At 38.1% G+C, this 26,312-nt stretch overlaps 1 protein-coding gene across 1 annotated transcript in view; it reads left to right on the top strand.

Annotated features, from left to right (window-relative positions):
- Positions 1–8,752, top strand: part of LOC149158725 (uncharacterized) — a 34,119-nt gene extending 25,367 nt beyond the window's left edge. Inside the window, exons 2-3 of the mRNA XM_089434078.1 lie at positions 8,219–8,332; positions 8,660–8,752. Of these exons, the coding sequence (XP_089290204.1) occupies positions 8,219–8,332; positions 8,660–8,752 (207 nt within the window). The remainder of the gene's footprint in view (positions 1–8,218; positions 8,333–8,659) is intronic.
- Positions 8,753–26,312: the final 17,560 nt, after the last annotated feature.

Genomic DNA, 26,312 nt, shown 5'->3' with positions numbered 1-26,312 from the left:
TGGAGGAAATGATATCGACCATAATGTAAGGGTGTCCACTGATATTTTTTTGAGAAAGTTTTTCTTGAGAAATAAGAGTTGGGAGCTAAAGTTCACACACAAACACGTGGTACTATGTGTACCTGAAGACTGAGGCCACGAAAAGTGTTGAATTATGAATAAGCCCTCGGGGCTTAGAACAAAGGGACCCAATGGAGGCTTATATATTGTGGTTCTTTGTGTTAAGCGCTCAGACTCGATATAGATCTATAGTTTTTATTTAGCACCTCGAGCCTATACTATGAGCCTAATGCATGCACGGGTCAGTGGCTGATAAATTTAGCATAATATGCCAAAAATTGAAGGCTTAATACCAAACTAGTAGAGCACTAAAGTTAAACTAGTAGTGGATAAATCAGTTAGCATCTCGACCAGAAGAGTGGACATATTTGGAGGTAAATTTTAGCAATATGGATAAATTTGGAGGTCAACCAAATTTAGAAAACCTCTACTAAATCTTGTAAAATTACTAGAATTACATATTTGAGTAGTTTAAATCAAGTTTTCTTGCAGAGACAGGGGAGAAGAGTTAGGAGAATTGTTGTGCAAATCAAGAGGGAATTACAGAAATAGAAAAACAAGAAGTTAATGAAATCAAAACTTATAATAAGTGAAATTTAAAATGTAAGATAACTAAAGCTCAAGAACTAAAAATATCAATCCTAATTCTATATAATCATAATCACTTTTTAGTTGTGTGTTGTATTGGTTGTTGATTGTTCAAAAGTGGATGGTGGATTGACCAATGATCAAAGATTGTTGAATTTGATTTAATGGTAGTTGTGGTGAGTTTTTGAAGTGATAAATTTAATTGTTTATGAAAGGAAGTGGCATTCATTATTTAAGTTTGAAAATGTTATGAAAGATGAATAATTGGGGTCAAGCAACTGGTAGTAATCATTGAGGTAGCAATTGGTAGGTGTCCTAGTAATATTTAGTAGTGAATGAAATTTTTAAAAGTCCTACAATATTTATTCACTCTCCATCTCATTATTGTCCTAGTTTCTAACATAAAGACACTAAAACAAGGAGGCTCTGATGGTGAAGCGAGAGAATATGCCTCAGCCTCTCTATGGGGTTTTGAACTCGCGATCCCCGACCAAGTTCAGATAACCATTTACCTGCATCTTGTAGTCTTTTCACACTAGGTATTTTTGTCATCATTGCTCATTTTGGAAGCTAACAAGTCAAACGTTGGAGTGGGGTTTATCTTCCGGGTATCGAGGTGTTTTCTGATGGATACTGGTCAACACTCGCATGCTGACATGGACGAAGAGCTTGTGGATTACTTTGCTGACCTGTATGAAGTCGTCCTAATTTGGATGGGAACGACACCTCAGCTGCCCACGATGGATCTACCAGTAGTTAGAGGGATACCAGTCTCATAGGTAGCAGACATTAGGGTTTTTTTAGAAGGGGGCTTTGAAAACCCTAGTTTAGAGGCATATGATAATACCTATCTTGATGGTCATCCATCACTAGGGTTTCAAAACTTCAGGGTATCTATGGATCCTCTTTCTCAGTCACATGTCATACTTCTGGTCCTATGGTGTTCATCATTACAATTCCTAGCATATTGCCTCAATCCCTGTTCGTCTTTGGCTCTCTCTTAATGAATTTTTTTATCAAGGAGGTATATTGGATCAATCATCCTTCGTCTCATATCCAGGCCCTTCTAGAGCTCCCTCTCACTCTATTACAACATAGATCCACCCCACTGAAGCAACGAACATCTTTCAGGGTATCCATATCTCCGCTTCGGTACAGACATTAGGATTTTTTGAAGGTCCTCCGGTCAATCTTCTAGACCGATTGTAGCTAAAAGCTAGGGCTAGCACTTCATTGAACCTTCCCTCTCAAGATCCTACAACAATGGAAGTTGCACCTCAGAGGAAACATGAAAAGAAAACCAAAAGTACCAAAATCAAAGAAAAAGCTAGGTTTCTCATGTTAGGAGAGTGTATTCGGCTCGATGAGGTTATGGACACTATAGAAAATTTCTTAGTTGGAAAGGTCATCGACAGAGAATACACCACAGCACATCTAAAAAAATGGGTGGTCGAAATCTGGGGGCAAATTCTTGATTCCTTACCGTTAGTTATGACCATGACTAGGGGTTGGTTCACCCTACGTTTCCATAGATCCAAACATGTGACTTCGGTCCTATCAAAATACTCGCACATCAAAATGATGTCAGTCTTACTGAAGCAGTGGTCATCGTTATTTGATATAGAACATGAACAATTGGGAGCAGGACCAATTTGGGTCAAACTACCTGGACTCCCTCTTCAATTCTGGACTAAAGATGTGTTCAAATGTGTTGGGAATTACATGGGCGTCTTCTTGGAATATGAAAAATCTTTCCAAGAATCAGGCAAGATAGCTTATGCTCACATTCTGGTACACCTAGGCACTCATGAAGGATTGGTCGAAAGCCTAAGATTGCAATGGCGGGGTATTATTCGTCCGCAGAAATTGGACTATGAGGGTGTCTCTTCCCTATTTCGTGGATTCCATGAGGTTGGACATACTTATAAGGATTTCCCCTCGCTTGCCAAAAATAAACTGGGTAGAGAATCGGCAACTGGGGATGTTGGACAGGGCACAAAAACTACCTTGATGAACCAGACGCCTCACAAGCCATCACCTTGCAAATACAAAGGTACTGAATCAGAAAAGTGAAGTACATCTCTAATACTCGTCCTCCAATCCTATCATCACCAGAGCCCATGCAGTTGCTGCAACATCCTCTTCGGGTATTGTTTCTTCCCTTCCTCCCTTTGAACCTTTTAGTATGCATGTATCGGATGTTACTAATATTTATCATCATACTAGGTTCATTTCTTTTAGGATTTTTTATGGTTCTATCTCATGTGCTCTGCCCTCTATGCTTGATTTTTTTCGGTCCCTTCCCCATCCATCCCTTGTCCCTATGGGGCCTCCGATCCTAGTGGATGGGATGCCTCTTTCGAATCCAACTCCAGCCACAGATATTTTCTGAGGTCATTAACCAAACAACCTGTTTCCATGGCATGTGGACTTGGATAGTTGTCCCCTCCCAAATTGAACAAACCTCACCGAGAAGACAATCACACATTTCAAAGGCCATTCAAGGGCCAACATGGATGTCATTGAAGGTAAGCAGTTATCACTAGATAGGGTTCTTAGAGCAAAAGGAAACCATGAGATGGTTTCCCGATGAAGTGTATCTCATTCAATTGTAGGGGACTAGCTAGCCTCGCCACGAAACTAGTCTTTAGGAGACTTTTAGATTTAGAAAAGGTTGATGTAATTTTTTTACAAGAAAAACTTGGGAGCAGTGATCAAATTTACTCCTTGTTGGAAGGACTTAAACTTGGATGGACCTTCCATGCATTGGATGTTCAAGGCAAATCTGGAGGTATAGTTGTAGGGTTTGATGGAAGAACCATGAAGTTATTAAATGTTTGGGGAAGGAATGGAGTTATAATGGCAGATATTTTCTTTGAAGAGTTAGGAATGGAACTTTGATACGTGAATATATATGGACCTTGTCACAGGTGTGCGGAATTCTAGGAAAATCTCATGAGATCCTCGTTTTTGCAAGCGGACAACGTCATCATTGGAGGGGATCTCAATTTCTCCATTGGTCATGTTGAATCATGGGTTAATCATTCCCAAATCGATGCCCTACCAAACTTCTTTACACAATTTTTGGAGGATCACCATTTGATTGACATACCTATGGCGCATTCGACATGGAGAAATAGGAGAACATGGGACACTATGCTCGCAAGGCACCTTGATAGATTCCTCATCAAGGATGCCCTTATGGACAAATTTGTGAAGATTAGACAATGGGTTGCCTCTGGTGGGATTTTGGATCACTCTCCCATTTACCTTGAGATCGTTGATGCCTCTCCTAAGCCAAAATCTCCTTTTAAATTCAATTCGACATGGTTGAGAGATGAGGGTTATCAGCTTATGGTTAAAAATACTTGGCAGGAAACTACTCTATCTAATTGACAGTCGGTGGCATAATATTTTGCAAAGAATCTTAACCTTCTTAAGAAGAATATGATCACCTAGGCAAAAGAAAAGAAAAAGAAGGATGAAGAAGCCCTCAAAAACATTGAAGATACTTTGGCCAGATTAGAAAACCATGTGGGAGGAGGTTTTGAATCTGTTGAAACAGAAGAACAATTCATTAAACTCGAAGTTGATCGTCTCAAACTCTTAAAAGATAGGGAGGAAAGTTGGTGACTCAAGAGCAGAGCCATCTGGCTTCAAGCAGGAGACGAGAATATGAAATTATTTTAGCAATTTTCCAAAGGGTGAAAAGCCAACAACACTATTTGGTCATTGGAAGACGAATATGGATATGTTATTCAATCTTTCAATGATCTTGCCAACCTGGGTATTTCACATTTTGAACACTTATTTGGAGCCCCATAGGAGGAAACTTTGGCTAAAACCAAGAGGATTGTTGGCCTTTTCCCCATATTTGTGGATGAGGAGGCAACAGATGCTCTCAATGCACTTGTGACCATGGGGAAACTTGAAGTTGTACTTAAATGGTTTAAAAAATACAAGAGTCCTGGCCCAGATGGCTGGCCTGTAGAATTTTACGTGACATTTTTTGAACTGCTTGGGCATGATCTCCTTAAGCTTATTGAGGAATGTTGTCAAAGTGGTAGGATGTATGATGCCTTCAATGCCACTTTTATAACCTTGATTCCTAAATCTGATAACCCTTATACTTTTGATGACTTCCAGCCCATTTCACTCTACAATTATATTTATAAGATCATTGCCAAAATCATCGCCAATCATATTAAGCCTATGTTATCCCTGCATATCTCACCTGGAAAATTTTATTTTCTTAATAATCAACAGATCTATGAGGCAATTGGGACTACTCAGGAAGGCCTTCGCTCTCTTAAAATCCACAAACTAAAAGGCATGATATTAAAATTGATCTTTCCAAGGCCTTCAACTGAACCAGCTGGTTGTATCTTAGGATGTTGGTAACTCATATTGGTTTTCCACATGATTTCATTATGTGGATTATGTGCTACCTTTCATTAGTTTCCTACAATATTCTCATTAATGGTTCAACCTCTAATTTCTTTCATGTTGAGTGTGGCTTGTGGCAGGGATGTCCATTATCCCCCCTTCTTTTTTTCCTGGTCATGGAAGGTCTAAGTAGATTAATCACTGAGGAGAAGTCTCATGGTAGAATCAAAGGAATCAAAATTGCAGAAAATGTCATTTTATCTCACTTTCTATTTGTGGATGATGTATTTATATTTCTAAATGGATCTCTCAGTGACTCCACCTCCTTTAATGTCATTCTTAACCTCTTCTACAAGGCTACTAGAATGGCTATCAATCAAGAGAAGTCCTCCATGACCACATTAGGATGTTCACAATATGAAATTGATTATGCTAATTAGAGATTTCCTTTCAAGGTCTTGGCCTTTGATGAAGGTCTCAAGTACCTGGGATTCTGCCTTAAACCCAATACATATAATATTGTTGACTGGTCATGGCTAGTGGCCAAGATAGAAAAGAGAATTAACATATGGCATCATCATTGGCTCTCTCGTGTTGGGTGACTCATCCTTATCAAATCAGTATTGGAAGCCACTCTGGTATATTGGATGTCACTGGCATGGATCCCCAAAGGTATTTTATCCATAATACAACAATTATGTTGCAGGTTTCTTTGGCGTGGAAGTAGGAAAGGCTGAACTTTCGCATGGATTGCATGGGAACATATAGCATTACCCAAAAAGTGGGGTTGATTGGGGATGAAGAACCTTGAATGTTTTTCCAAGGCCCTAACTACAAAACTGGGATGGAAGATGCTCACCTCAACTAGTCTTTTAATTGAAGTTGTCATTCAAAAATACATTAGCCCATGGAACCTACTTGATTGGAGTCGGCGTCCAAATTGGAATAGAAAGGATATATCAACCATTTGGAGAGTTGTTTTTAACTATATCCCATATATTCGTTTAGGACTTGCCTGGAAGGTGGGATCTGGAGATAAGGTATGAATTGGTTTGGATGCCTAGCCAGGGTGTGGGAATTCTCACCTACTCTTGCATGAACTTATCCACATTCTAGAGGCATCTGATATAAGGACCCTGAATCAAGTAGCAGATCTTGACATCACGACTATCTTTTCACAGGCCTGGAAGTCTGCTCATGATCTACATATCCTAGAACCATGGAATTAGGAGTGGAATGACTTCATCAATGCATTATCTAAAGCTCATATTAGAATTCAGGACCGGGTTGATGATCTTGCTTGGGTCTTCTGCAAATCAGGTATCTACTCCCCAAATTAAGGTTACCCTTACATATATATTGACCATGAGCCTCAAAATTTTATTTGGTGGTGGCATATGCTCTGGAAATCAAAAGCCTCGCCAAAGACAAAGTTACTTCTATGGTGTTTACTTCGCAATAAGGCCCCACATGAGACAACTTGCAAAGCGATCCTTTCAGGGTCCCATTTGGTACATCCTATGTAAGAATGACATGGGATCCATTGATCATCTTTTTCTTCACTGTCTCACAGTTATAGATCTATGGAACCAAGTATATCAATCATTGAATATTCCTTTGAGATGGGCAGGTGCATCGCTCCATGTTGCCTGGGAAGACTTGTGGAACAATTCTAATCCATCTAAACTCTGCAATCTTCTTTTACTAGTATGTTGGACCCTAGTGTATTTGGATTGGTCGGAACAAATATATATTTCAAGACTATGTCCCCAACTAGACGTTGTTCATTCCACATATCAAAGCCCTTTATAATTTTTTGTCGAATGAAGATCCTCGACATCAACACAGGACCATTGTGGCCAAAATTATAGACAAATTCATACCTTGGGCCTTCTTCAATGGATCGGTACAACAAAATGGTTGTGGGGAAGCTGTCATATTATATTTACATGATGAGTACTATTACAAAAGGTATATTGGCTTAGGATGAGGCACAAATAACTTTTCTAAACTTAATAGTCTCCACCATCTTTTGATTTTTGCACTTGAGAAAGGCATCTCTCGTATCAAGATTTTTGTAGATTCAAAGTTAGTCATAAAATGGCTCAATGTTCAAGGTAATTTCCATGTTCACACACTCATGAATTTATTGGATGAAGTCCTTTCACTAAAATCTCACTTTGATTTTATCTGTGCTCGTCATATTTATAGGGAAAGGAATTAGCCTTCCAACATCCTTTCCAAGGAGGCAACATAGCAACCTCGTGGTTATTGGATGATCCATGAGTACAATAGGCATGAATTGATTAACATCTTTGTCGATGGAGAAGCGGGAAGATGGCTCTCGACGCGAAGGAGAATAAGGATGACTCGACATGGTTGCAATACTGTGCAGCAGATGGTAGTCCAGGACAGACCCACGTAGCCCGCATGGCTTGAGGCTACTGTTTCACCCTAATCTGGCATTAGCACTCCAATTTTGAGTTTTTACCTTGTTACTGTGCCGTTTCTACCATCTCTACTTCGCACCCTCCGTCTAGTTTTGGATCTCTTTCGCTTTCACCCTGCAGTTTCTTGGCGGCTACAGGCAGCTGGCATTTCCAAGTCCCCGACAGCTATGGACCTCAATCTTGTTGATTACTCGGAGGACCCACTGCCAGAGGGAGCTATCTGGTCATCCCCACATACCACTAAGGAGGATTGTGTTCCATTTAGCAGCAAACTGAATGAGGCCATTGGCGACCTTCCTCCAATCTCTAGGCCTTTCATCCACCTGGTTATCCTACCGGATGACCTCCTGACCTGGCCGTCCCTCTCCATTCCGCCATCGTCACCTTCCTCATGAGGGTTTGTTACCGGCTACCTAAACCCTAACCCCCCACAGTCCTGGGCTGGTCCTCCTCACATCCCCTCTTCATGTGGACCCTCATCTGTTGTGCTCAGCTCGTCAGCTCCTTCAGCCTCAATGACTCTGTCCTCATCTCATCTTCCCCTCCCACCTTCTGGATGTTTCACTAACATTCCACCCCTATCGTACGCCCTCCCATCTGCACCCTCCCCTTGCCACGAGGTCCCCCCTGTCTCTGGGCTAAGTTCTAATCCAAATTAGACCTTATCTGTGGAAGTGAGGCCTCGTAAGAAGGCTTAGTGCTTTAGATCTAAAATTGACGACATCTTTTTGCAGCTTGAGGAAGATATTCAACTGGCGGACTCCATGGACATTGCCGACAGAGTCCTGGTCGGAAGGATTCATGGACAAAACCATTCTGCGAAGCGTTTAAAAGCTTGGGCTTCTGAGGTCTGGGGGCATCACCTAGCAGACCTTCCTACTATCCAGACCTTTGTGAGGGGCTGGTCCGCATTCAAGTTTGCTAGGCCGGATCATACCAACTGGGTATTATCATCTTATTGGCACTTCGAACATGCGCCCATTCTCTTGAAGCGTCGGTCACCCTCTTTGATCTAGAATCAAAGCAGATAGGGTCAGCCCAATTTGGATTAGATTGCGAGGGCTCCCCCCTCACTTTTTGTCGGAGGAAATCTTCAAGTGCATTGGTAATTCCCTCGGCACATATATGGGTTATGACAGATACTACCTCTCTACTGGTAAGATGGCTTATACCAGAGTCTTGGTGCATATGGACACAAGAGGGGGATTGCAGGAGCACATCACCATCCAATGGCAGACCTATACAAGGGAGCAAATGCTGGATTATGAAGGAGTGCCCTACAGATGCCGACGCTGCCACAAGGTCAGCCATGTGTTTAGGGACTACCCGCTGAATGCCAAAGGGGGGATAGAGGTCTCATGAAATTTCTCAGAATACCGACACCTCTCAGGATCTCTCCCAGCATGCAAAGGAATTCAAGGAGCAGCCACCGCAAGCTACAGCTGAGGAAAGTAGGGAGACGAATCAAGGTCCCAAGAAGAATCGGGGAAAAGCTCCACTTCGGCCACCCTCTCCTCCACTGACGAGAGCTCGGGTGGCTTCAGGGGACACTTTCACCACGGGTATGGAATTCACTTCTCCCCCTTTTTCTTTCTCTGTATCTGATATACTTTCATCTACATTCTCGCATTCACATGTTAGTGTCCCTCCCCCTATGAATGTCCCACCCCACTCATCTTCATTCTCCCCGGTCTCCCTTCCCCTCTTCGAACCCTCCCGGCAAACCCTCATCAATAAACATTGTTCCATTGCGCCATCTCCCCCTGTTTACCCCTCACCTCAGCCTTCCTTTCTAGTGGCCCCTTCTTCCCTGCATCCCACTTCCCCCCCCCCGCACCGACCATCGCTATCCTATGCGCTCTAAGTTCCGAACACCTGGCCACGATGCAGTAGGGTTTGGGGTGGTTTCTTTTCCCTATCTTCCCAAGCTCCCCCGAGGCTGACCCTCCTCTCTAACCAGGGCTAAAAATCAAGCTGGGGAGGAGATTGCTACGGGTAAATAGAAAACTCTTTCTTGGGGTCTTAGAGTAGAGAAAACCCTATCTGCCCCCCCATGAGGCTACTCTCCTACAACTGTCGTGGGATGGCTAGTCCGTGGAAAAAACTAGCCCTGAGGTGCTTATTCTCTTCAAAAGTTGTTGACATCATTTTTCTCCAAGAAACCCTTGGTCTAGCTTGCTCTATCTCCTCTCTCCTTGAATCCTGGCTCCCGAGCTAGACTTTTCACTCGCTTGATGCTATGGGTCGATCTGGAGGGGTTACCCTGGGCATATGTACTCGCTCCATCAAACTGACTAATGTCTGGGGTGGCAATGGCTACCTGGGAGCGGATATCTTCTCATCTTCCCTAAAAGCCAGCTACAGGGTCCTTAACATATATGGCCCCTGTCAAGATAGGGCTGACTTCTGGAGGAAGCTGCTATCTTCATCTATCATGCAATGCGACAATCTAATCCTTGGAGGGGACCTGAATTTCTCTATGTGGTTTGCGGGATCATGGGGACAACAGGCATAAGTGGACTCTCTGTCTATATTTTTTGAGAATTTGCTGGAAGATCACAACCTTATAGACATCCCTTCAGCTAAAATACAGCCCACCTGGAGAAACAATAGAATAGGGAAGGCCAGCATGGCCAGAAGGCTAGATAGATTCCTCATCAAAGAAGCTCTGGCTAGTAGTGGCATCCACATCAGACAATGGGTTGGCTCGAGATGGTTATCATACCACAGGCCCATCTACCTAGAAAGACAAGATGTGATCAAAAAACCCAAGGCTCCCTTTAAATTTAACTCCACCTGGTTAAAGGATGCTGGTTACATGAAGGTAGTGGGTGACTTCCGGAAGGCTCACCCAGTGGACACAGAGGGCAACATAGTAGAAGGGTTTGCTCACAACATCCAGGCATTGAAATCCCTCTCAAAAAAATGGGCTCAAAGGAAAAGGGAACAAGAAGAACAACTGCTCAAAACAACAGAGGAGGCTATTGCTACCTTGGAAGAGGGTACTGGAGGAATTATAGACTCCTAGGAACAAAAGGAAAAGATGGCCTCTCTTCTACATAAAAGGATACAAATTCTAAAGGACAGAGAAGAGAGTTGGAGACTCCGTAGTCGTGCTATATGGCTCAAGGAAGGAGATGAAAACACCAAATTCTTTCACAAGCATGCAAATGGGAGAAAGGCGATCAACACAATCTAGGAACTCAAAAATGGTCAAGGGCTCCCAGTGAAATCCTTCAGTGAATTGGCAGGTCTGGCGAATACACACTTTAGGGGCATCTACAAGGAACCTCCCATTGCCACCCTGGCCGAAGTCATACACATTGCATAGTCTTTTCCCAGGTTCGTGGATCAGGAGGCAGAGCAAGACCTTACAAAGGAGGTAACCCTTGGAGAGCTAGAAGCAACCCTTAAATGGCTAAAGAAGGACAAGGGTCCAGGACCGGACGGATGGACAATAGAATTCTACACTGCTTTCTTCGACATTCTAGGGTTGGATCTCTTAAGACTGATAGAAGAATGTCGTAGGAAGGGAAGGATGTGGGAATGCCTCAATTCCAAATTCATAGCACTTATTCCTAAATCTGATAACCCCTCAACCTATGATGACTTCAGGCCTATATCCTTGTGCAATTGCATATACAAGATTATTGCAAAAATCATCGCCAACCACCTTAATCATATCCTGTTTGCGCACATTTTCCCTGAGCAATTTTCTTTTTTACAGAACAGAAAAATCCATGAGGCTGTAGGCATAGGTCAGGAACTCCTTCACTCTGTTCAGACCAAAAGTCTCAAAGGAATGGTTTTGAAAATCGACCTTTCCAAAGCCTTTGACAGAGTCAACTGGCTTTACATCCGCATCCTGTTAACCCATCTAGGCTTTCCCTACTCTTTCATCAAGTGGATCATGTGTTGCATTACAAACATTTCTTACAGTGTACTAATTAATGGCTCTACATCTCCCTTCTTCCATGCAGAAAGAGGGATGAGGCAATGTTGCCCTCTTTCTCCTCTACTCTTTTTACTCATTATGGAGGGCCTTAGCAGAACTATTGGAGCTGAACACAGACAAGGGTGAATAAGGGGAATCAAAATCACAAAAGAATGTATTTTAACCCATTTATTATTTGTGGACGATGTGCTTGTCTTCCTTAATGGAGGTATTGGAGACATCACATCCTTCCATCGTACCCTGGGCATTTTCCTAAAAGCTACGGGTGTGGTCTTAAATGAGGAAAAGTCCACTATCATTGCCACATGTTGCTCTCAACACGAATTACAGTTTTCTCTCCGGAGATTTGCCTTTGCAGAAGCATCACTCGAAGAAGGACTAAGGTATCTTAGATACAGGCTATAACCACATGGCTACAAAATCACAGATTGGACTTGGCTCATTACAAAAGTTGAGAAGAGACTAAATATCTAGTATCACAAATACATGTCCAGAGCAGGGAGGCTAGTCCTCCTTAAAGTCCTTCTGGAAGCAACATCGGTATATTGGATGTCATTGTCATGGATCCCTCAAGGCATTCTGGCCCGTCTACAAAACATTTGTTGTCGTTTCATATGGAAAGGGAAACAGTCTGGGAGAATCTTTGCATGGGCAAAATGGGAGTCTTTGGCTCTACCAAAGCAATGGGGAGGATAGGGGATCAAGTGGCTAGATATATTCTCAAAATAATTGGTAGCAAAGTTAGGATGGCAATTACTCAAGAACCACAGTTTATGGACAAAGGTGGTCGTCTCTAAGTATATATCCCCCTCTAATACCATTGACTGGATTAGACAAGACCACAGGAATACTGCCAACATATCCGTTATCTGGAAGGCAGTCATAAACACTAAGGAGCTCATCCAAAATGGATTGACATGGAGGATCTGGTCAGGAGCACAGGTGTGGTTAGGCATAGACCCCTAGGTGGGGTGCGGCAATGTACACAGGCTATTCGAGGAGCTGAGAACACACCTTTTGGAACAAGGCATTTTGCACATCACTCATATTGTTGATGATGTACACTCCTCTCTGTTTCAGTAGGCCTAGAAATTAGTGCACAATCTAAATTTACTTCAATGTTGGCAACAGGAGTGGCAGGATTACTCAAGAGCATTAACCGAGGCCCATATACGAATATCAAAGGGGGATGATGAACTTATTTGGGTGTTTGCCAAATAAGGAGTATACTCCCCCAAGATAGGATATCAGGTGCTGATAGAACCTTATAAGCCACCAACCTCGGAGCATTGGTGGAAACATTGGTGGAAGAATTTGTGGAAGCTGAAGGCAGCACCCCGAACGAGACTCCTTATGTGGTCCATTCTCCGGAAAAAGGTTCCAACTGGTGCCAACCTGATGAAACGATCCTTCTTAGGCCCCTTCTGGTGTAACCTTTGCAGGAGCGGAAGTGAAGACACAAACCATCTTTTCCTATTCTATTCGAGCACACAAGAGCTTTGGAACAACCTCCTTACTTCACTCTCCTACTCACACAGATGGCAGGGTACAAATTTTGCAGACACATGGAATCGTTGGTGGACTTTAGCATCTGATAAAGAAAATAACATCCCTCTCCTCATATGTTGGGCCATCTGGATATCCAGAAACCAAATTATCTTCCAGCAAAAGGACCCCCATTAGCCCTCCATAACTACCAGAATCATAGCCGACTACAGCTTTATTCCTTATGAGGGTACCCAACCATCTCATAGATTATAATTCCGGAAGCCATCAACACCTCCCAGCCATGGGCTTACTTTGATGGGTCGGCTCAGGAGATTGAATGTGGAGGGGGTGCAATTCTACACCTATATGAAACGCACTCCTACCAAATACAAATGGGATTGGGCAGAGGGACCAATAACTATGTTGAGCTTCTTGCAACCAAAAACCTCATTCATTATGCATTGATCAAAAACTGTCTGCATTTACAGCTATTTGGTGACTCTAAAATAATATGCAACTAGATAAACAAAAAATCACAATGCAATGCATATTCTCTAAAACATATTCTGGAGGAAACTCATAGACTCATAACAAATTTTGACTCTTTCTCTTGCCTCCACATCTATAGGGAACGCAACTCAGCTGCTGACCACCCATCCAAGGAAGCAACGCTCAGGGATGATGCTACTTGGTTGATTCAAGAGGAACGCAACGACAACTCTTATCAGTATTATCACAGGCCGTTTATAGACCCCAGAGCATAAACAGACTTTTTGGATCTGACTCTAAATTTAAATGATCATATGTAAATATTCATATAGTTTTTATGTTTTTTACTTCAGTACTGGTCTCTCTGTGAAGAGCACATCAGCATTTACAAATGCTTATTTTTATAACGGCTCCACCTCTGAGGTGGTACTCCAGCTTTAAAATTTTGGATCGATAGGTATGGCTTACCATATGAATATGCTCTGCATCTACAAAGTGTAATTTTCTTATTAATAAAGGAAATTACGACTTTTTCCACAGGAAAAAAAATGGGCATGAATTTTTCCAATTTTTCAATGGACCATTTACTAAGCAGCATCAACAAGGGGCAGCATTGACCTGATTATTACATTTTTGATCTTGGACCTTTTTTTATGTTCATATGTATCTTTCTATATCAATTTTAGACTCTATACTTATCTTTTTTTGTATTAGCTACTCTGTAAGAATTTCATCTACAACATTGTACAGACCATCATAGACTTTTTCAATATGTGGCAAGGCCACCAATTTTCGCATATGCTTCACTGAAGCATCTAAAATATGTAATTTTCAATATTTCATATAATGAAAGTTACGATTTTTCCTTGGCAAAAAAAAAGACACTAGAACAAAGTAGTAATGTAATAATAAATAGAATAGAAACATACCTTTTATCTCTACCATCATTATCTTTAACTATATCTCTTTTATTTCGCTCCATTTTCCTTGATTTCACGATATGAATTAGATATTATACATAGAAATAATTTTTAAAAATAGTCAATTAGGGTTATCTTGGGTAATTGGGCATAATGGTTGTTATCGCCCCCACCAAGGTTCAAATTCCTGAGTGACATGATGATGAAAATTATTTTTGTAATGGCTACATACCTATTAATATTGTTGTATTGACCCCCACTCTCATCTTGGGGATAATTAATTAAAAAAAAAAAAAAAACTAGAAAATGCAAAGAAACCATATGCATAGCACATGATTTTGAAACTATTTGCCCCCCCCGCCCCACCCCTTCCTGAATAGAATTTGCAAGGAAAAAACCTTGGTAGCAGGTTTGGTAAGATTATATAAACTGAAAAATTTAGAACAACAAGTATTATTGACAAGATGATTCATTGGCCTCATTCGTGTCAACTCACAAAATCAAATTGTTGACAATTAACAATGGAATTTTTGTCAAAGGCCATAGTTCCACGTAACAAATGGAACTATGATTACAGATCAGTCATTGAATTAACGCGTGATCATGACAATTAAATCAATGGGGATCCACAAGTATATGGAATATCCACCGAACACATACACACACACACTCACACATTATCGTTCAAGATAATTAATCGCAATTAACTAGAGCCACTAAATTTCATTAGAACTCCATTTTAAAACGATGTGCTATGAATAAACCATTCAATCCAAAACCCATATGCCTATAGATGTGGAAGTAACTCCACTGCAATAAAATATAGAAAGTGAACCCAGCTCGTTGTGCTCACTCAGTAACACAGTCACATAATTTAAAACCAAAACCTGCAACAAGTAATAAATGTGGCATGGACTGAAAAATTACTATCAAATATTCAAGATAAATAAACTTATTAGGTTATAATTCTTGTTATTATGCATTTTTTTGCTTCTTATTAAGTTTTTATGGTTAGAGGAATTACTTCTTCATTTTGAGTTTGAGTTTAGAGCTCCCTAGCAAATAGGAAAGCCTTCCAAAGACTTAGTGTAGAACATTAATAGTAACCAATAAATTTTAGCACTCTAAAAAAAATGCATAGCTTATGAACAATTAGAATCACATGAAATGTAATCAAACATGAATTGCATCATGACCACTCCAGTATGAATGTGAAATATCAGCATGACATTGTTCAACGGCAAAATTTGTCCAGATGTGATTAATTATGGTTGTTTTTTTAAATAAACTTTTTATTTATTTTAATCATTCTGATTGCATATATTCTAATAATTGTTTAATCATTTTTCTATTTGATTTGAAGTCAATATTGAAATCTCCAATAATTATAAAAATATAAACATTATGCATTAATTGTGCTCTTGCCATTGCAATTGTTTCAATTATCATTGAAACAATTGCAAGTTGTAGGAATTTACAGAGTAAGTTCCTCAAACAGAACACCAAAGGACACCGCTCACAAATAGATCACAGATCAATACACCAGTATTCTTAACGTGGTTAAAACCCTCAAAGAGGGAAACAGTCCATGGCCAAAGCCAACACAACCACTTCAGGCAATTTATTAATAAAAGAATGAAAATTTACATAAGCTTCTCTCATGAATGGTTCATTGATTCTGGAGCTTCTTATCACATGGCCAAAAACAAAGCCATGTTTTCTTCTTCAAATGATTGTAACACCAAAAATATATATGTTGGTGATGATATATCTCTCAGTGTTGTAGGGACTAGAACTGTTCATATAGACAATGGTCAATTTAATGATGTATTATGTGTTCCAACCTTATCCTGCAACCTTCTATCTGTATATCAGATAACTCATTCAAGTGAAGGTAAAATCGTTGAATTTTCACCTCACGATGTTGTAATTAAGGACCTAAGAGATCCTAGATAGATTTTAGCTACTGGAATTGTTGATGATTCTACAAGGTTGTATAAGTTTAACAACTTTGGGTCATCAAATCTTCCCTCGGTATTTGTTGCTCATAATGATGAAGTGAGAAAACTTTGGCATGAGCGATTTGGTCACTTAAACTATCGCTCCCTTCAGAATCTATGTAAAGAAAATCTGGTGAGAGGTTTTCCAATGGTATCTTGCAGAGATGGTGCTTATTTCGAATGTGTACTCAGAAAACATCATTGGGATAGTTTTGAAAAACGTGCCTCTTGGCACGCCTCAACCCCTTTATAGCTTGTGCATAGTGATTTATGTGGTCCACTTCCAGTTGTTTTATTTTCTGGCTACAAGTATTTCTTAACTTTCATTGATGATTTCTCCAGACGCACTTTGGTATACTTCTTAAAACTCAAGAGTGAAGTATTTAACATGTTCTTGGCCTTTAAAGCCTTTGTTGAAAAAAAATCTAGACATAAATTCTTAAGCTAAGATTTGACAATGGCAGAGAATATGTTAACAACAAATCCATCAAGTTTTGCAGTGAGAATGGAATTCAAATGCAACATACTGTTCCATATGCTCCACAACAAAATGGTGTAGTTGAAAGGAAGAATCACACCTTAAAGCAAATGGCTAATTATATGCTTCAATCTAAAGGACTTAGTCTTAATTTTTGGGCAGAAGCAATTAAATGTGCAAATTACATAGTAAATTTTACTCCCACTAAGGTTTTAAATAATATCACTCGAGAAGAAGCATGGAGCTCAATTAAACTAGATGTAAGTCACTTTCGTGTTTTTGGAAGTGAAGCATGGGCCCATATTCCAGATGAGAAACACAAAGCTTTATAACCTAAGAGTGAAAAATGTATTTTTGTTGGATATTCTGAAGATGTCAAAGGATATAGACTTATTACACTTAAGTCCAAAAATTTTATCATTAGAAGAGATGAAAGTTAGCTGAAAATATATTGGCCTACAAACCTAATTCGGTGGATGTGCCACCTCTCTCTATCCCTTCTACTTCTGAAAATATTTCTTCTTCAGATGATGATAGCGAGGATGACAATCCTCCCCCACCTTCTTAGGATCCTCCTTCAACTCCTCAGCTTCCAAAATGGGTCTGTGCTACTCAGGAGGCAGCAGGTGCTCTTGCCAGTGATCCTATAGATCAGCGATGTACATGTTCTCGGTTCGATAGAGCCTCTTCTTTATTGGCTCAAGCTTCAGTGAATTATGATCCTGACACCTTTGCAGAAGCTTCAGGCCATCCAGATTGGGACGTAGCTATGAATGAAGAATATCATTCATTATTGGCAAATGATACATGGGATCTTTTTCCTCTACCAAAGGAACGAAAACTTGTTAGATGCAAATGGGTTTACAGAACCAAGTATGGACCAGATGGAAAAGTTGATAAACATAAAGCTCGTCTTGTTGCTAAGGGTTTTTCACAAGTAGAAGGCATTGACTATACTGAAAGCTTCTCCCCTGTTGCCAAAATGAACTCTATCCGCCTTGTTCTTTCCCTTGCTGCCTCTTTCAAATGGGAAGTCCATCAGATGGATGTTAAATCTGCTTTCTTGCATGGGACTTGCATGAAGAAATCTATATGAAACAACCTACTGGCTTTATACAAACAAACTCCAGCCTTGTATGTCAGCTTAAGAAATCCCTTTATGGTCTCAACCAAGCCCCTCGGGATTGGTATACCAAAATGGATAGCTTTCTTTTAGAAACTGGCTTTTCTAGGTGTCATTCTGACAATACTGTCTACACCAAGAAAGTGGGCAAGTCCCTTATCATTTTTGTTCTTTATGTTGATGATATTATCCTTACTGGTAGTGATCCCAACCTTATAAACCATGTGAAGTCCAGCCTTAAAAAGAAGTTTGAAATGACAGACTTAGGACACTTGCATTATTTTCTTGGTCTTCAAGTCTTGCAATCCAAAAAAGGTATATCCCTTTCCCATTCCAAGTATGTCTGTGATCTTCTACACCATTTTCACATGGAAGACTGTAATCCAGCCCCTTCTCCCTTTCAGTCTGGAGCCAAACTTTCAGTCACTTCTACTTCGCCTGAAGTTGATGCTACCTTAGACCATCAACTTGTAGGAAAACTTTTGTATCTAACCCATACTCATCCTGACCTTTCCTTTTCGGTTGGCCTTATTGCTAGGTTTATGCAAAACCCACATGAAAGTCATTGGAAAGAAACTAAAAGAATACTTTGTTATGTTCGATGTACAGTTCCGTTTGGGATTCATTGCAGTGCAGAAGCATCTCCTCTGTTAGTTGGTTTCATTGATTCCGATTGGGCTGGTGACCCTGATGATCAGAAGTATACTACAGGTTATGTGTTCACTCTTGGTTCAGGACCTATTACATGGGCTTGCAAGAAACAAAGTGCCATTTCTCTTTCTTCAGCAAAATCAGAGTATCATGGTGTCATAGAAGCTAGTAAGGAAGCCTTGTGGCTTCATCAGATCCTGTCAAAGTTTGGCTTTCAGCAGCAGCATCCTGCTACACTTTGGTGTGATAATCAAAGTGTCATTCAACTATGCAAAGATCCAATCCAACATCAGTGCAACAAACACATTGAACTGCACATGCACTTCATTAGAAATCTCATTCATGACCATGTTCTTGAAGTGCAATATTGTTCAACAAATGATCAAGTTGCAGACATCTTTATAAAGGCTCTCACAGAGGTGAAGTTTACTAAACTTCAATTTATGGTTGGAGTTCAGGAAGTTGTCACTAAGGGGGGATAGGCTTTAATGCCTCCTTCCTTCTCCTATTGTGTCATATTTGTACATCCTTCAATCCTATCCCAAGTTGTTCTTAAGGGGGGATGTTAGGATATTCCGACACATAGGAAATAGTTAAGTATAACTTGGTCTAGTGTAGAGTTAGGTAAAGTGTGTTTCTTTACTATGTACTTTTGTAACTTACAATCTGACGGTCACGATATGTAGTGATCTGATGGTTCATTCTCTCCTCGGTATTACCGACACTTGATCCATGGCTTAACACCCGATTGGTCCATGATCTCTATTTAAAGAGCATGGAGGGTCATTTGTAGGGTAACTGTTCATGAGAGAAGCTTATGTAAATTTTTCATTCTTTTATTAATAAATTGTAACACATAATACATCATTAAATTGACCATTGTCTATATGAACAGCTCCAGTTCCTACAACACTAAGATATCTATCATCACCAACATATATATTTTTGGTGTTATAATCATTTAAAGAAGAAAACATGGCTTTTTTTTTTGCCATGCGATAAGAAGCTCCAGAATCAATGAGACACTCATAAGAATGAGAAGAAAAATATACATTTATTGCATATCCAGACTGGGATGCTTGACAACCACATGCAGAAAGTGTTATTTCTGAAGATGAAGTTGAAGTTGAAGAGTGCTCCAAATGGATGTTATGCTTCTTCATTGTTGCTTCCAAGGCTTCCATCTTCTTAAACCATTTGGATTCTAAGTGGCCATCTCGATTACAAAACTAGCAATGTCTATCAGTCTTCTTCCCTTTGTTTTTATTTGCCTTATCATTTTATTGAAATGGTTTTTCATTTTGAGACTGAAATTTCTTAGGACCCTTGTTTGGTTTAGGACCATTCTTTTTGGGATACAACTTCTTAGGATTCGCTGCTGAGCAGCTATGGCTTTCTTATAAGAGTTTCCAAGATTAAGAAGACCAAGATGTAAGAGTTTTTCTTGTTCTCTTATTAAAGAATCACAAAAGGCACCAAAGGAAGGGGACTTGTAGTCTTGTCCTTGAGAAATGAAGGCTTCTCTTGTAGAATTAAATGTGGAAACAAACACAGAGTAGGCAGGTCCCAACTTAGTAAGAATGGAATAGATAAGGCTACCATCTTCTTTCTTAACCTTAACACCTTCCAAGAGAAGTATAAGGGTATTGAACTTGGAAAAAAAATCTTCAATGGAAGAAACATTATTGGGGTCCAACGTAAGCAACTCATTTTCAAGTTGATGGGCTCCAATTTCATTTTTAATTCCAAAAACTTTAGTGAGTTGTTTCATTGCTTCATTGGAGGTATCAAGTTCTACGATATGGAATCTAAGGTCTGGATAAATAGACATCCCTATCAACCCACATGCTTGATCTTGCCTATTTTCCCATTTGGCTGCCTTATATTCATCTTTAGGTTTGGTTTCTTGGCCTAAGGCTATTTTGTAAAGACCTTTACTTCTAAGTAAATCCACAATGTAGGACCACCATTGGAAGTAGTTGGTGCTGTGAAGAATAACTTGGCATGGACTTTCCATTTTAACAGAAACTGAAGTTGTAGATGCTGAAAATAATTTTTCCAATGGAAAGATATCGAAAAAATAGGTTGATTAAAAAAAAGGCTCTGAAAACGGCTTCTGGATGAAGAAGTTATGGCTTTTTGAATAAAAGTTGTTGAAAATGCCGACGAAGTGTGTGAATGTGAGGAAATGAATGATACTGTTATATTTAAAAAAAAAAAACTCCCCCCTTTCCAAACATAAATCTAATTAGCTCACTTTTAAAAAAAATTATGCGACTCACTTTTATAAATAAGTGAAAGTCACTTTTACAATGGTACTTTATGAGCTACCCACTAAATTGTAACTTAAATAAAAGATAAAGAGACTTTAGAATTATAAGTGACTCACTTTTTATAATGGGTGAGAACACTTTTACATAAAGTAATTTTAAAACATAGCTACATGTGCTTTTTGAAAAAGTCACTCAATAAAATGAAAGACTTGAATCCAAGACCTTTATTCTCATAAAGTAACTTTGGACCATAGTCACTGAAGCTTTGGGGTGTGTGCTTACTTGAGAAAGCTTTTTTTTGCCTACAAAAAAAAAACACAAAACCCAACACGAACATACAAAGAAAAAACAAACCTTATGGCTTGAAGTTAGCTTTACCTGGAAACTAAATATTTTCCTTATGTTTCTGATTTTCCGAGATCACACTAAGGCGTTGCAGAAAAGAACATACGCATGAGAAAAAAGCTTCGTTTCTTATTTTCCCAGATCACATAGAGTTGCAGGGCAAAGAGCATATGCACAAATGAAAGGTATAGATCCGATAATACAAAAACAGAGAGCAAAATAAACTGAAATAAACAGAGAGAAAATAATTAAAAACTGCAAATAAACATTGTATACCTCCAAATCTTAAAAATGACATAGTTAGGGCTACCGGAAACCTTTTCGCATCAAACGAAAGGACTTTCTCACTGGAACAGATGCTCCTAACACAATAGGGCATTCCTCTCGGCTTGAAAGTAGTCACAAATAGTAGATCTAGGAAACGACTATCGGATGCAGTTCTGTCGGCTTCAAATTTGGATCACCAACAGATGCAGCCCTCAAATAGCTCTGATACCATGTAGGAATTTACAGGGTAAGTTCTTTAGACAGAACACCAAAGGACACCGCTCACAAACAGATCACAGATCAATACACCAGTATTCTTGACGTGGTTAAAACCCTCAAAGAGGGAAATAGTCCACGACCTGAACCAACACGGCCACTTCAGGCAATTTATTAATAAAAGAATGAAAATTTACATAAGCTTCTCTCATGAATGGTTACCCTACAAATGACCCTCCATGCTCTTTAAATAGAGATCATGGACCAATCGAGTGTTAATCCACGAATCAAGTGTCAGTAATACCGAGGAGAGAATGAACCGTTGAATTGTAAGTTACAAAAGTACATAGTAAAGAAACACATTTTACCTAACTCTACACTAGACCAAGTTATACTTAACTATTTCCTATGTGTCGGAATATCCTAACACAAGTGGAACAACATATACATTTAGTATGCATATTCAACATTGGAAATAGAGATCTCATAAAAAAACTTCAATTCTATTATTGCAAATGTTCTTTGTTGATATGACCACTATGGTTTTTTCTATGCAAGTATGCCATGAAGACAATTTGATATGTTGAATTTGAGTTTGTAAAATTCATAACTTAATGGTGGATGGTTTACAAGTGTTTCTTGCATACAAAGAATCATAGTACTAATGAGATCTTCATCATGTGTAATGGCATCAGCATGATTATATAGACTTTGTGTATTCAAGCTTGCAATTGATAAAGTAATTGCATTTGCTATTGGATTTTGTATGTATTCTGGTTTCTACGATGCATGAGTTGTTAACCATTTTGTTTCTTCTAATATTTTCTTATTCAAATGAAAGTTCTTTTGTGTTAGTTTCTCATGAAGATAAAATGACTACATTTTTTTAACACATGATAATGTTGTGTACACTAGTCCATGTGATGATATACTGCTTGGATCAAATGCAATCCCATCTAACGTTAAGCCATGTGATTGATGTATTATTCTAACACAAGCTAATTGTATCGGAAATTGTTTCTGTACTATAATTTTAGATATTTTTCTATGAGATGCCAATCGTTTTGAAATACATAGTATTGGGGTCCAATTTAGTGAGATGTCTTTGTCATATAGTTCATTGGGTTCCAATTTAGTGAGATTTCTTTGTCATATAGTTCATGATACTTGCTTCTTTGCAACTTAGCAATCTTTGTATTTATAAAATCTATCCAAATTGCGCCAATATTTTTCCTATCTTTTGTATACCTTTTGCATATTCCATTAGTTCCATTAGCAAGTTCATCCTCTATATTATAGTTTCCTACACATAGCTCAATGACGACATTGAATTTGATTAGAATTTTTGGTGGAAACCTCATTGTTTTCTCAAATGGCACATCACCTATTTCTTTGCTTTCATCTTCGTCAATTGCATCAAGAACTATTAGTTCTTCCTTTACATGTAACAAAAAATTTTCATTGTGCTTTTTTACATCCTTATTCCTATAAAATAGGTAAGGAAAGAATGGATCTATTGGAGTAGGTTTATGGAAATTAGCGTTTATGTATTCTATGTCTTTATCATATTGTTGATTCACTCACATTCAGTTAAGGATTTCATTGAATTTTGTGTCTTTTTGGTGTATTTTCGTATGCAATTCATAAAATATTATTTTTCTTTCCAAAAATCATATGGTGTTTTATCTCTTTCCAGGATTTGATATTCAAAATTAGAGAATCTTTAATGGGTTTCCCTTGAAATAAGTCACCTAAATATATCATATCAATATTTCTAAAATAAGCCAATATGCTATGATTTATTTCTAGTAAATGTTTATCAAATTGGTACAAGAAGGTTGCACCTATCAAGGATGCCTCATCAATAAGCAATACTCAAAGTTATTTACAATGTTTTGTTAATGCGTCTAATTTTTCACTTTTAAGCAGAAAATATTCTGATTTGTTGAATAGAAAATAGAATGCAAAATGTAATGTTATACCACTTGGATTGAATGTTTCCTTCCATATATACATTGTTACAATTCCTTTTAGTGAAGTTGGGTCATATTCCAACATGTTGTTGTACATGCAGATTAGAGATTGGAAAATTGCTTAAATTGTAGTAAACATTTTTCCAATACCCATACTATCTATCAAAAATACATGTATTTTTTTATCTAGATTTGTTTTTTTTATTTGTCAATATTTATTTCACTATTTTTACTTATATGTATTCAATTGTCTCATTGTTTTATATTATTTCACATCTTCTAATATTTTTGGTTGTTTAACGATTTGGTAAGGTCTCTCAACTATGATTTTGCATTTATGGCCTTTTGAAAATATTCAAAATCAGATTTTATGCTATATTCTTGCTAACGTGTTTTGATATCTATTTCTTGAGGTATATCTCTATCAAACACCTTGCTATTTTTGTTTTCAATTTTAGTTGTTGTGTTGTCAAAATCAGTTGATATTTTTATAATTTTGTTTGTTAACTTTTGTTCATTGCATTTTATCACTTCTTTAAATGATAGATATGCATTTTTCCAAGTTGAATGTTGTTGCTTAAAAATGTTATCGTCAATACGATACGAGACATACAACATCAATCATTCTCTGTAATATTTATCGGAGTTAGTATGCTTATTATATTTCACATATCTCATAACATATGGTTTCTCAAAATTTATTCTCTTCTTGCCTTGTATTGTACAACATGTTGCAAATTCCACTAAACATATATGTTCAATATTTTATGGTCGTTATACATAGTGATCGATGATTGAAAAAGATGTTGTGTTTTCTTAATCATATGGTTCATGTTCCAGTTCTTTTGGTCTCTTTAGTACAAATGCTCAATCATTAGTTGTTGAAGTATTAATGAATATAAATTTTATTGAGCTAACATTCAATGGTAATAACAATACTATATATACAACTTATTCTGTAGACATTTGTTGTAAGTTCAAAAAATATGTCCCAAGTATTGCAATTGATCTATGACATCACCATCATTTTTTTGAAAATCATTTCATATACATGTAAAAATTGATGTCATTGTTCTATCTAGTTTTGTCATGTATGAACTACAATAAGTGGTTGTAGCATAAGAGTCAAGCACAAATTGGGCATCAGTGTTTGCACCCTAGATTAATGGAATATGTCGAGCAAAGTTGTTAGTCCATATGTCTATTGGATCTCTTTTAAATAAAATTGTTCTTTGCTTCATTCTACATTGAATACATGGATGTACTCATTTTTTGTTATACCTAATTTGTCAAGAAAACCATTGAATGTATATATTTCATCATGTTTCAAATTTTCTAGTCCATCGAATATCAACTTTTCATTTTTTTTTGTAGTTGCATTGTCAAATTCCATAGGCTCAAGCACTTGTGTTTTCACAATGGTGGAATCGGAACTTGAACTTGCAATGCATCTATTTTTTTCTACAAGTTTTTGTATGACAATGGTATTGAATACTTTTGATATTCGCAGGAGGTATTCTTGAATCGCAACACGAGTACCTGTCAAAGAATTTTCCAATTTTAGTGTTTATATTTGTTCCATAGATAGGGGCACATTTTATCCATAGCAACACATATTCATGTTGGCTTCCTTATTTTGAAATTATATGACAAAGAAATAGTCAATGACTTCACCAAAGTACTTGATTTCGTTTAAAATTAATTAGCGTAAAGCATTCAAATTTTTTTGTAATATAGCACAAAAGTAATATAGTCATTTCTAATCAAGGAATCAATATGATTTTTGTCTACTTTGTTTTCAGTTGAGAATTTTTTCTCTCTATTTATTTGTTGCAATTCCTTTATTAAATGCTCCCAGAGATGCTCACACTACTGAATGAGACAAATAAATTCGATGGACCTAATTGCTAAATCATTACAAATATGTTCTTATGTAGATGCAAATAATAGTCTAGCGATGTTCATATTCTTTTAAGATCCATATAGCCAATGTTTGATTTTAGAATACAATCCAAATTCATTTTTCCCCTAACATATTTGGTTGTTAGTTTTTTCCTTTTAATCATGCTTTCCTTATTCGAATCCAAATACAATTAAAGAATTGGTTAGGGATAAGTTTCACTGCTTTGTAAAATAGATTCATTATATGATACACAAAATCATGATCTTGATGCAAAACTTCCCATTGAAAAATATCATGATATGTAAAGTTATTTGTAACTTTGTCTGGTCATTTTTCTCCATAGAACAATGTTGTGAAACTCATCTCCTCTAAATATTTATTTATGAATATGCCAAATGGCCTATAGCCTTCATGAGGAGAAATTTTTATTTGATTATTATGAATATCATAAATACTATATGAGTCAATAAATCTACGTAATAGTGTTTTTGTCACTAGTTCCTCGTCATAGTCGTCATTGTCATCATTGCTTTTTGTATATGTCTCGGATGCATATGCATCTTTGTTTTTATTAAAGATTTATTTCTACTTTTCATTTATTGTCACATTTTCCATTTTATAAAATGGAGTTTTACAAAATCGCTTCATTGCCTTCAGCATGTTATGACAATGATTTTAACCAGCAACATATACACTCTTAAACACCAAGCAATTTTTTATTGTTACAACCATTGTGCTAGATTCATT

This window comes from Pinus tabuliformis, chromosome 5_2 (genome assembly GCF_031772625.1).
Source record: "Pinus tabuliformis cultivar Carrire ecotype Pingquan chromosome 5_2, CPIR1, whole genome shotgun sequence".
Classification (NCBI taxonomy): domain Eukaryota; kingdom Viridiplantae; phylum Streptophyta; class Pinopsida; order Pinales; family Pinaceae; genus Pinus; species Pinus tabuliformis.
The sequence above is the reverse complement of the archived record's forward strand: the minus strand, read 5'-3'. Positions and strand labels throughout refer to the sequence as shown.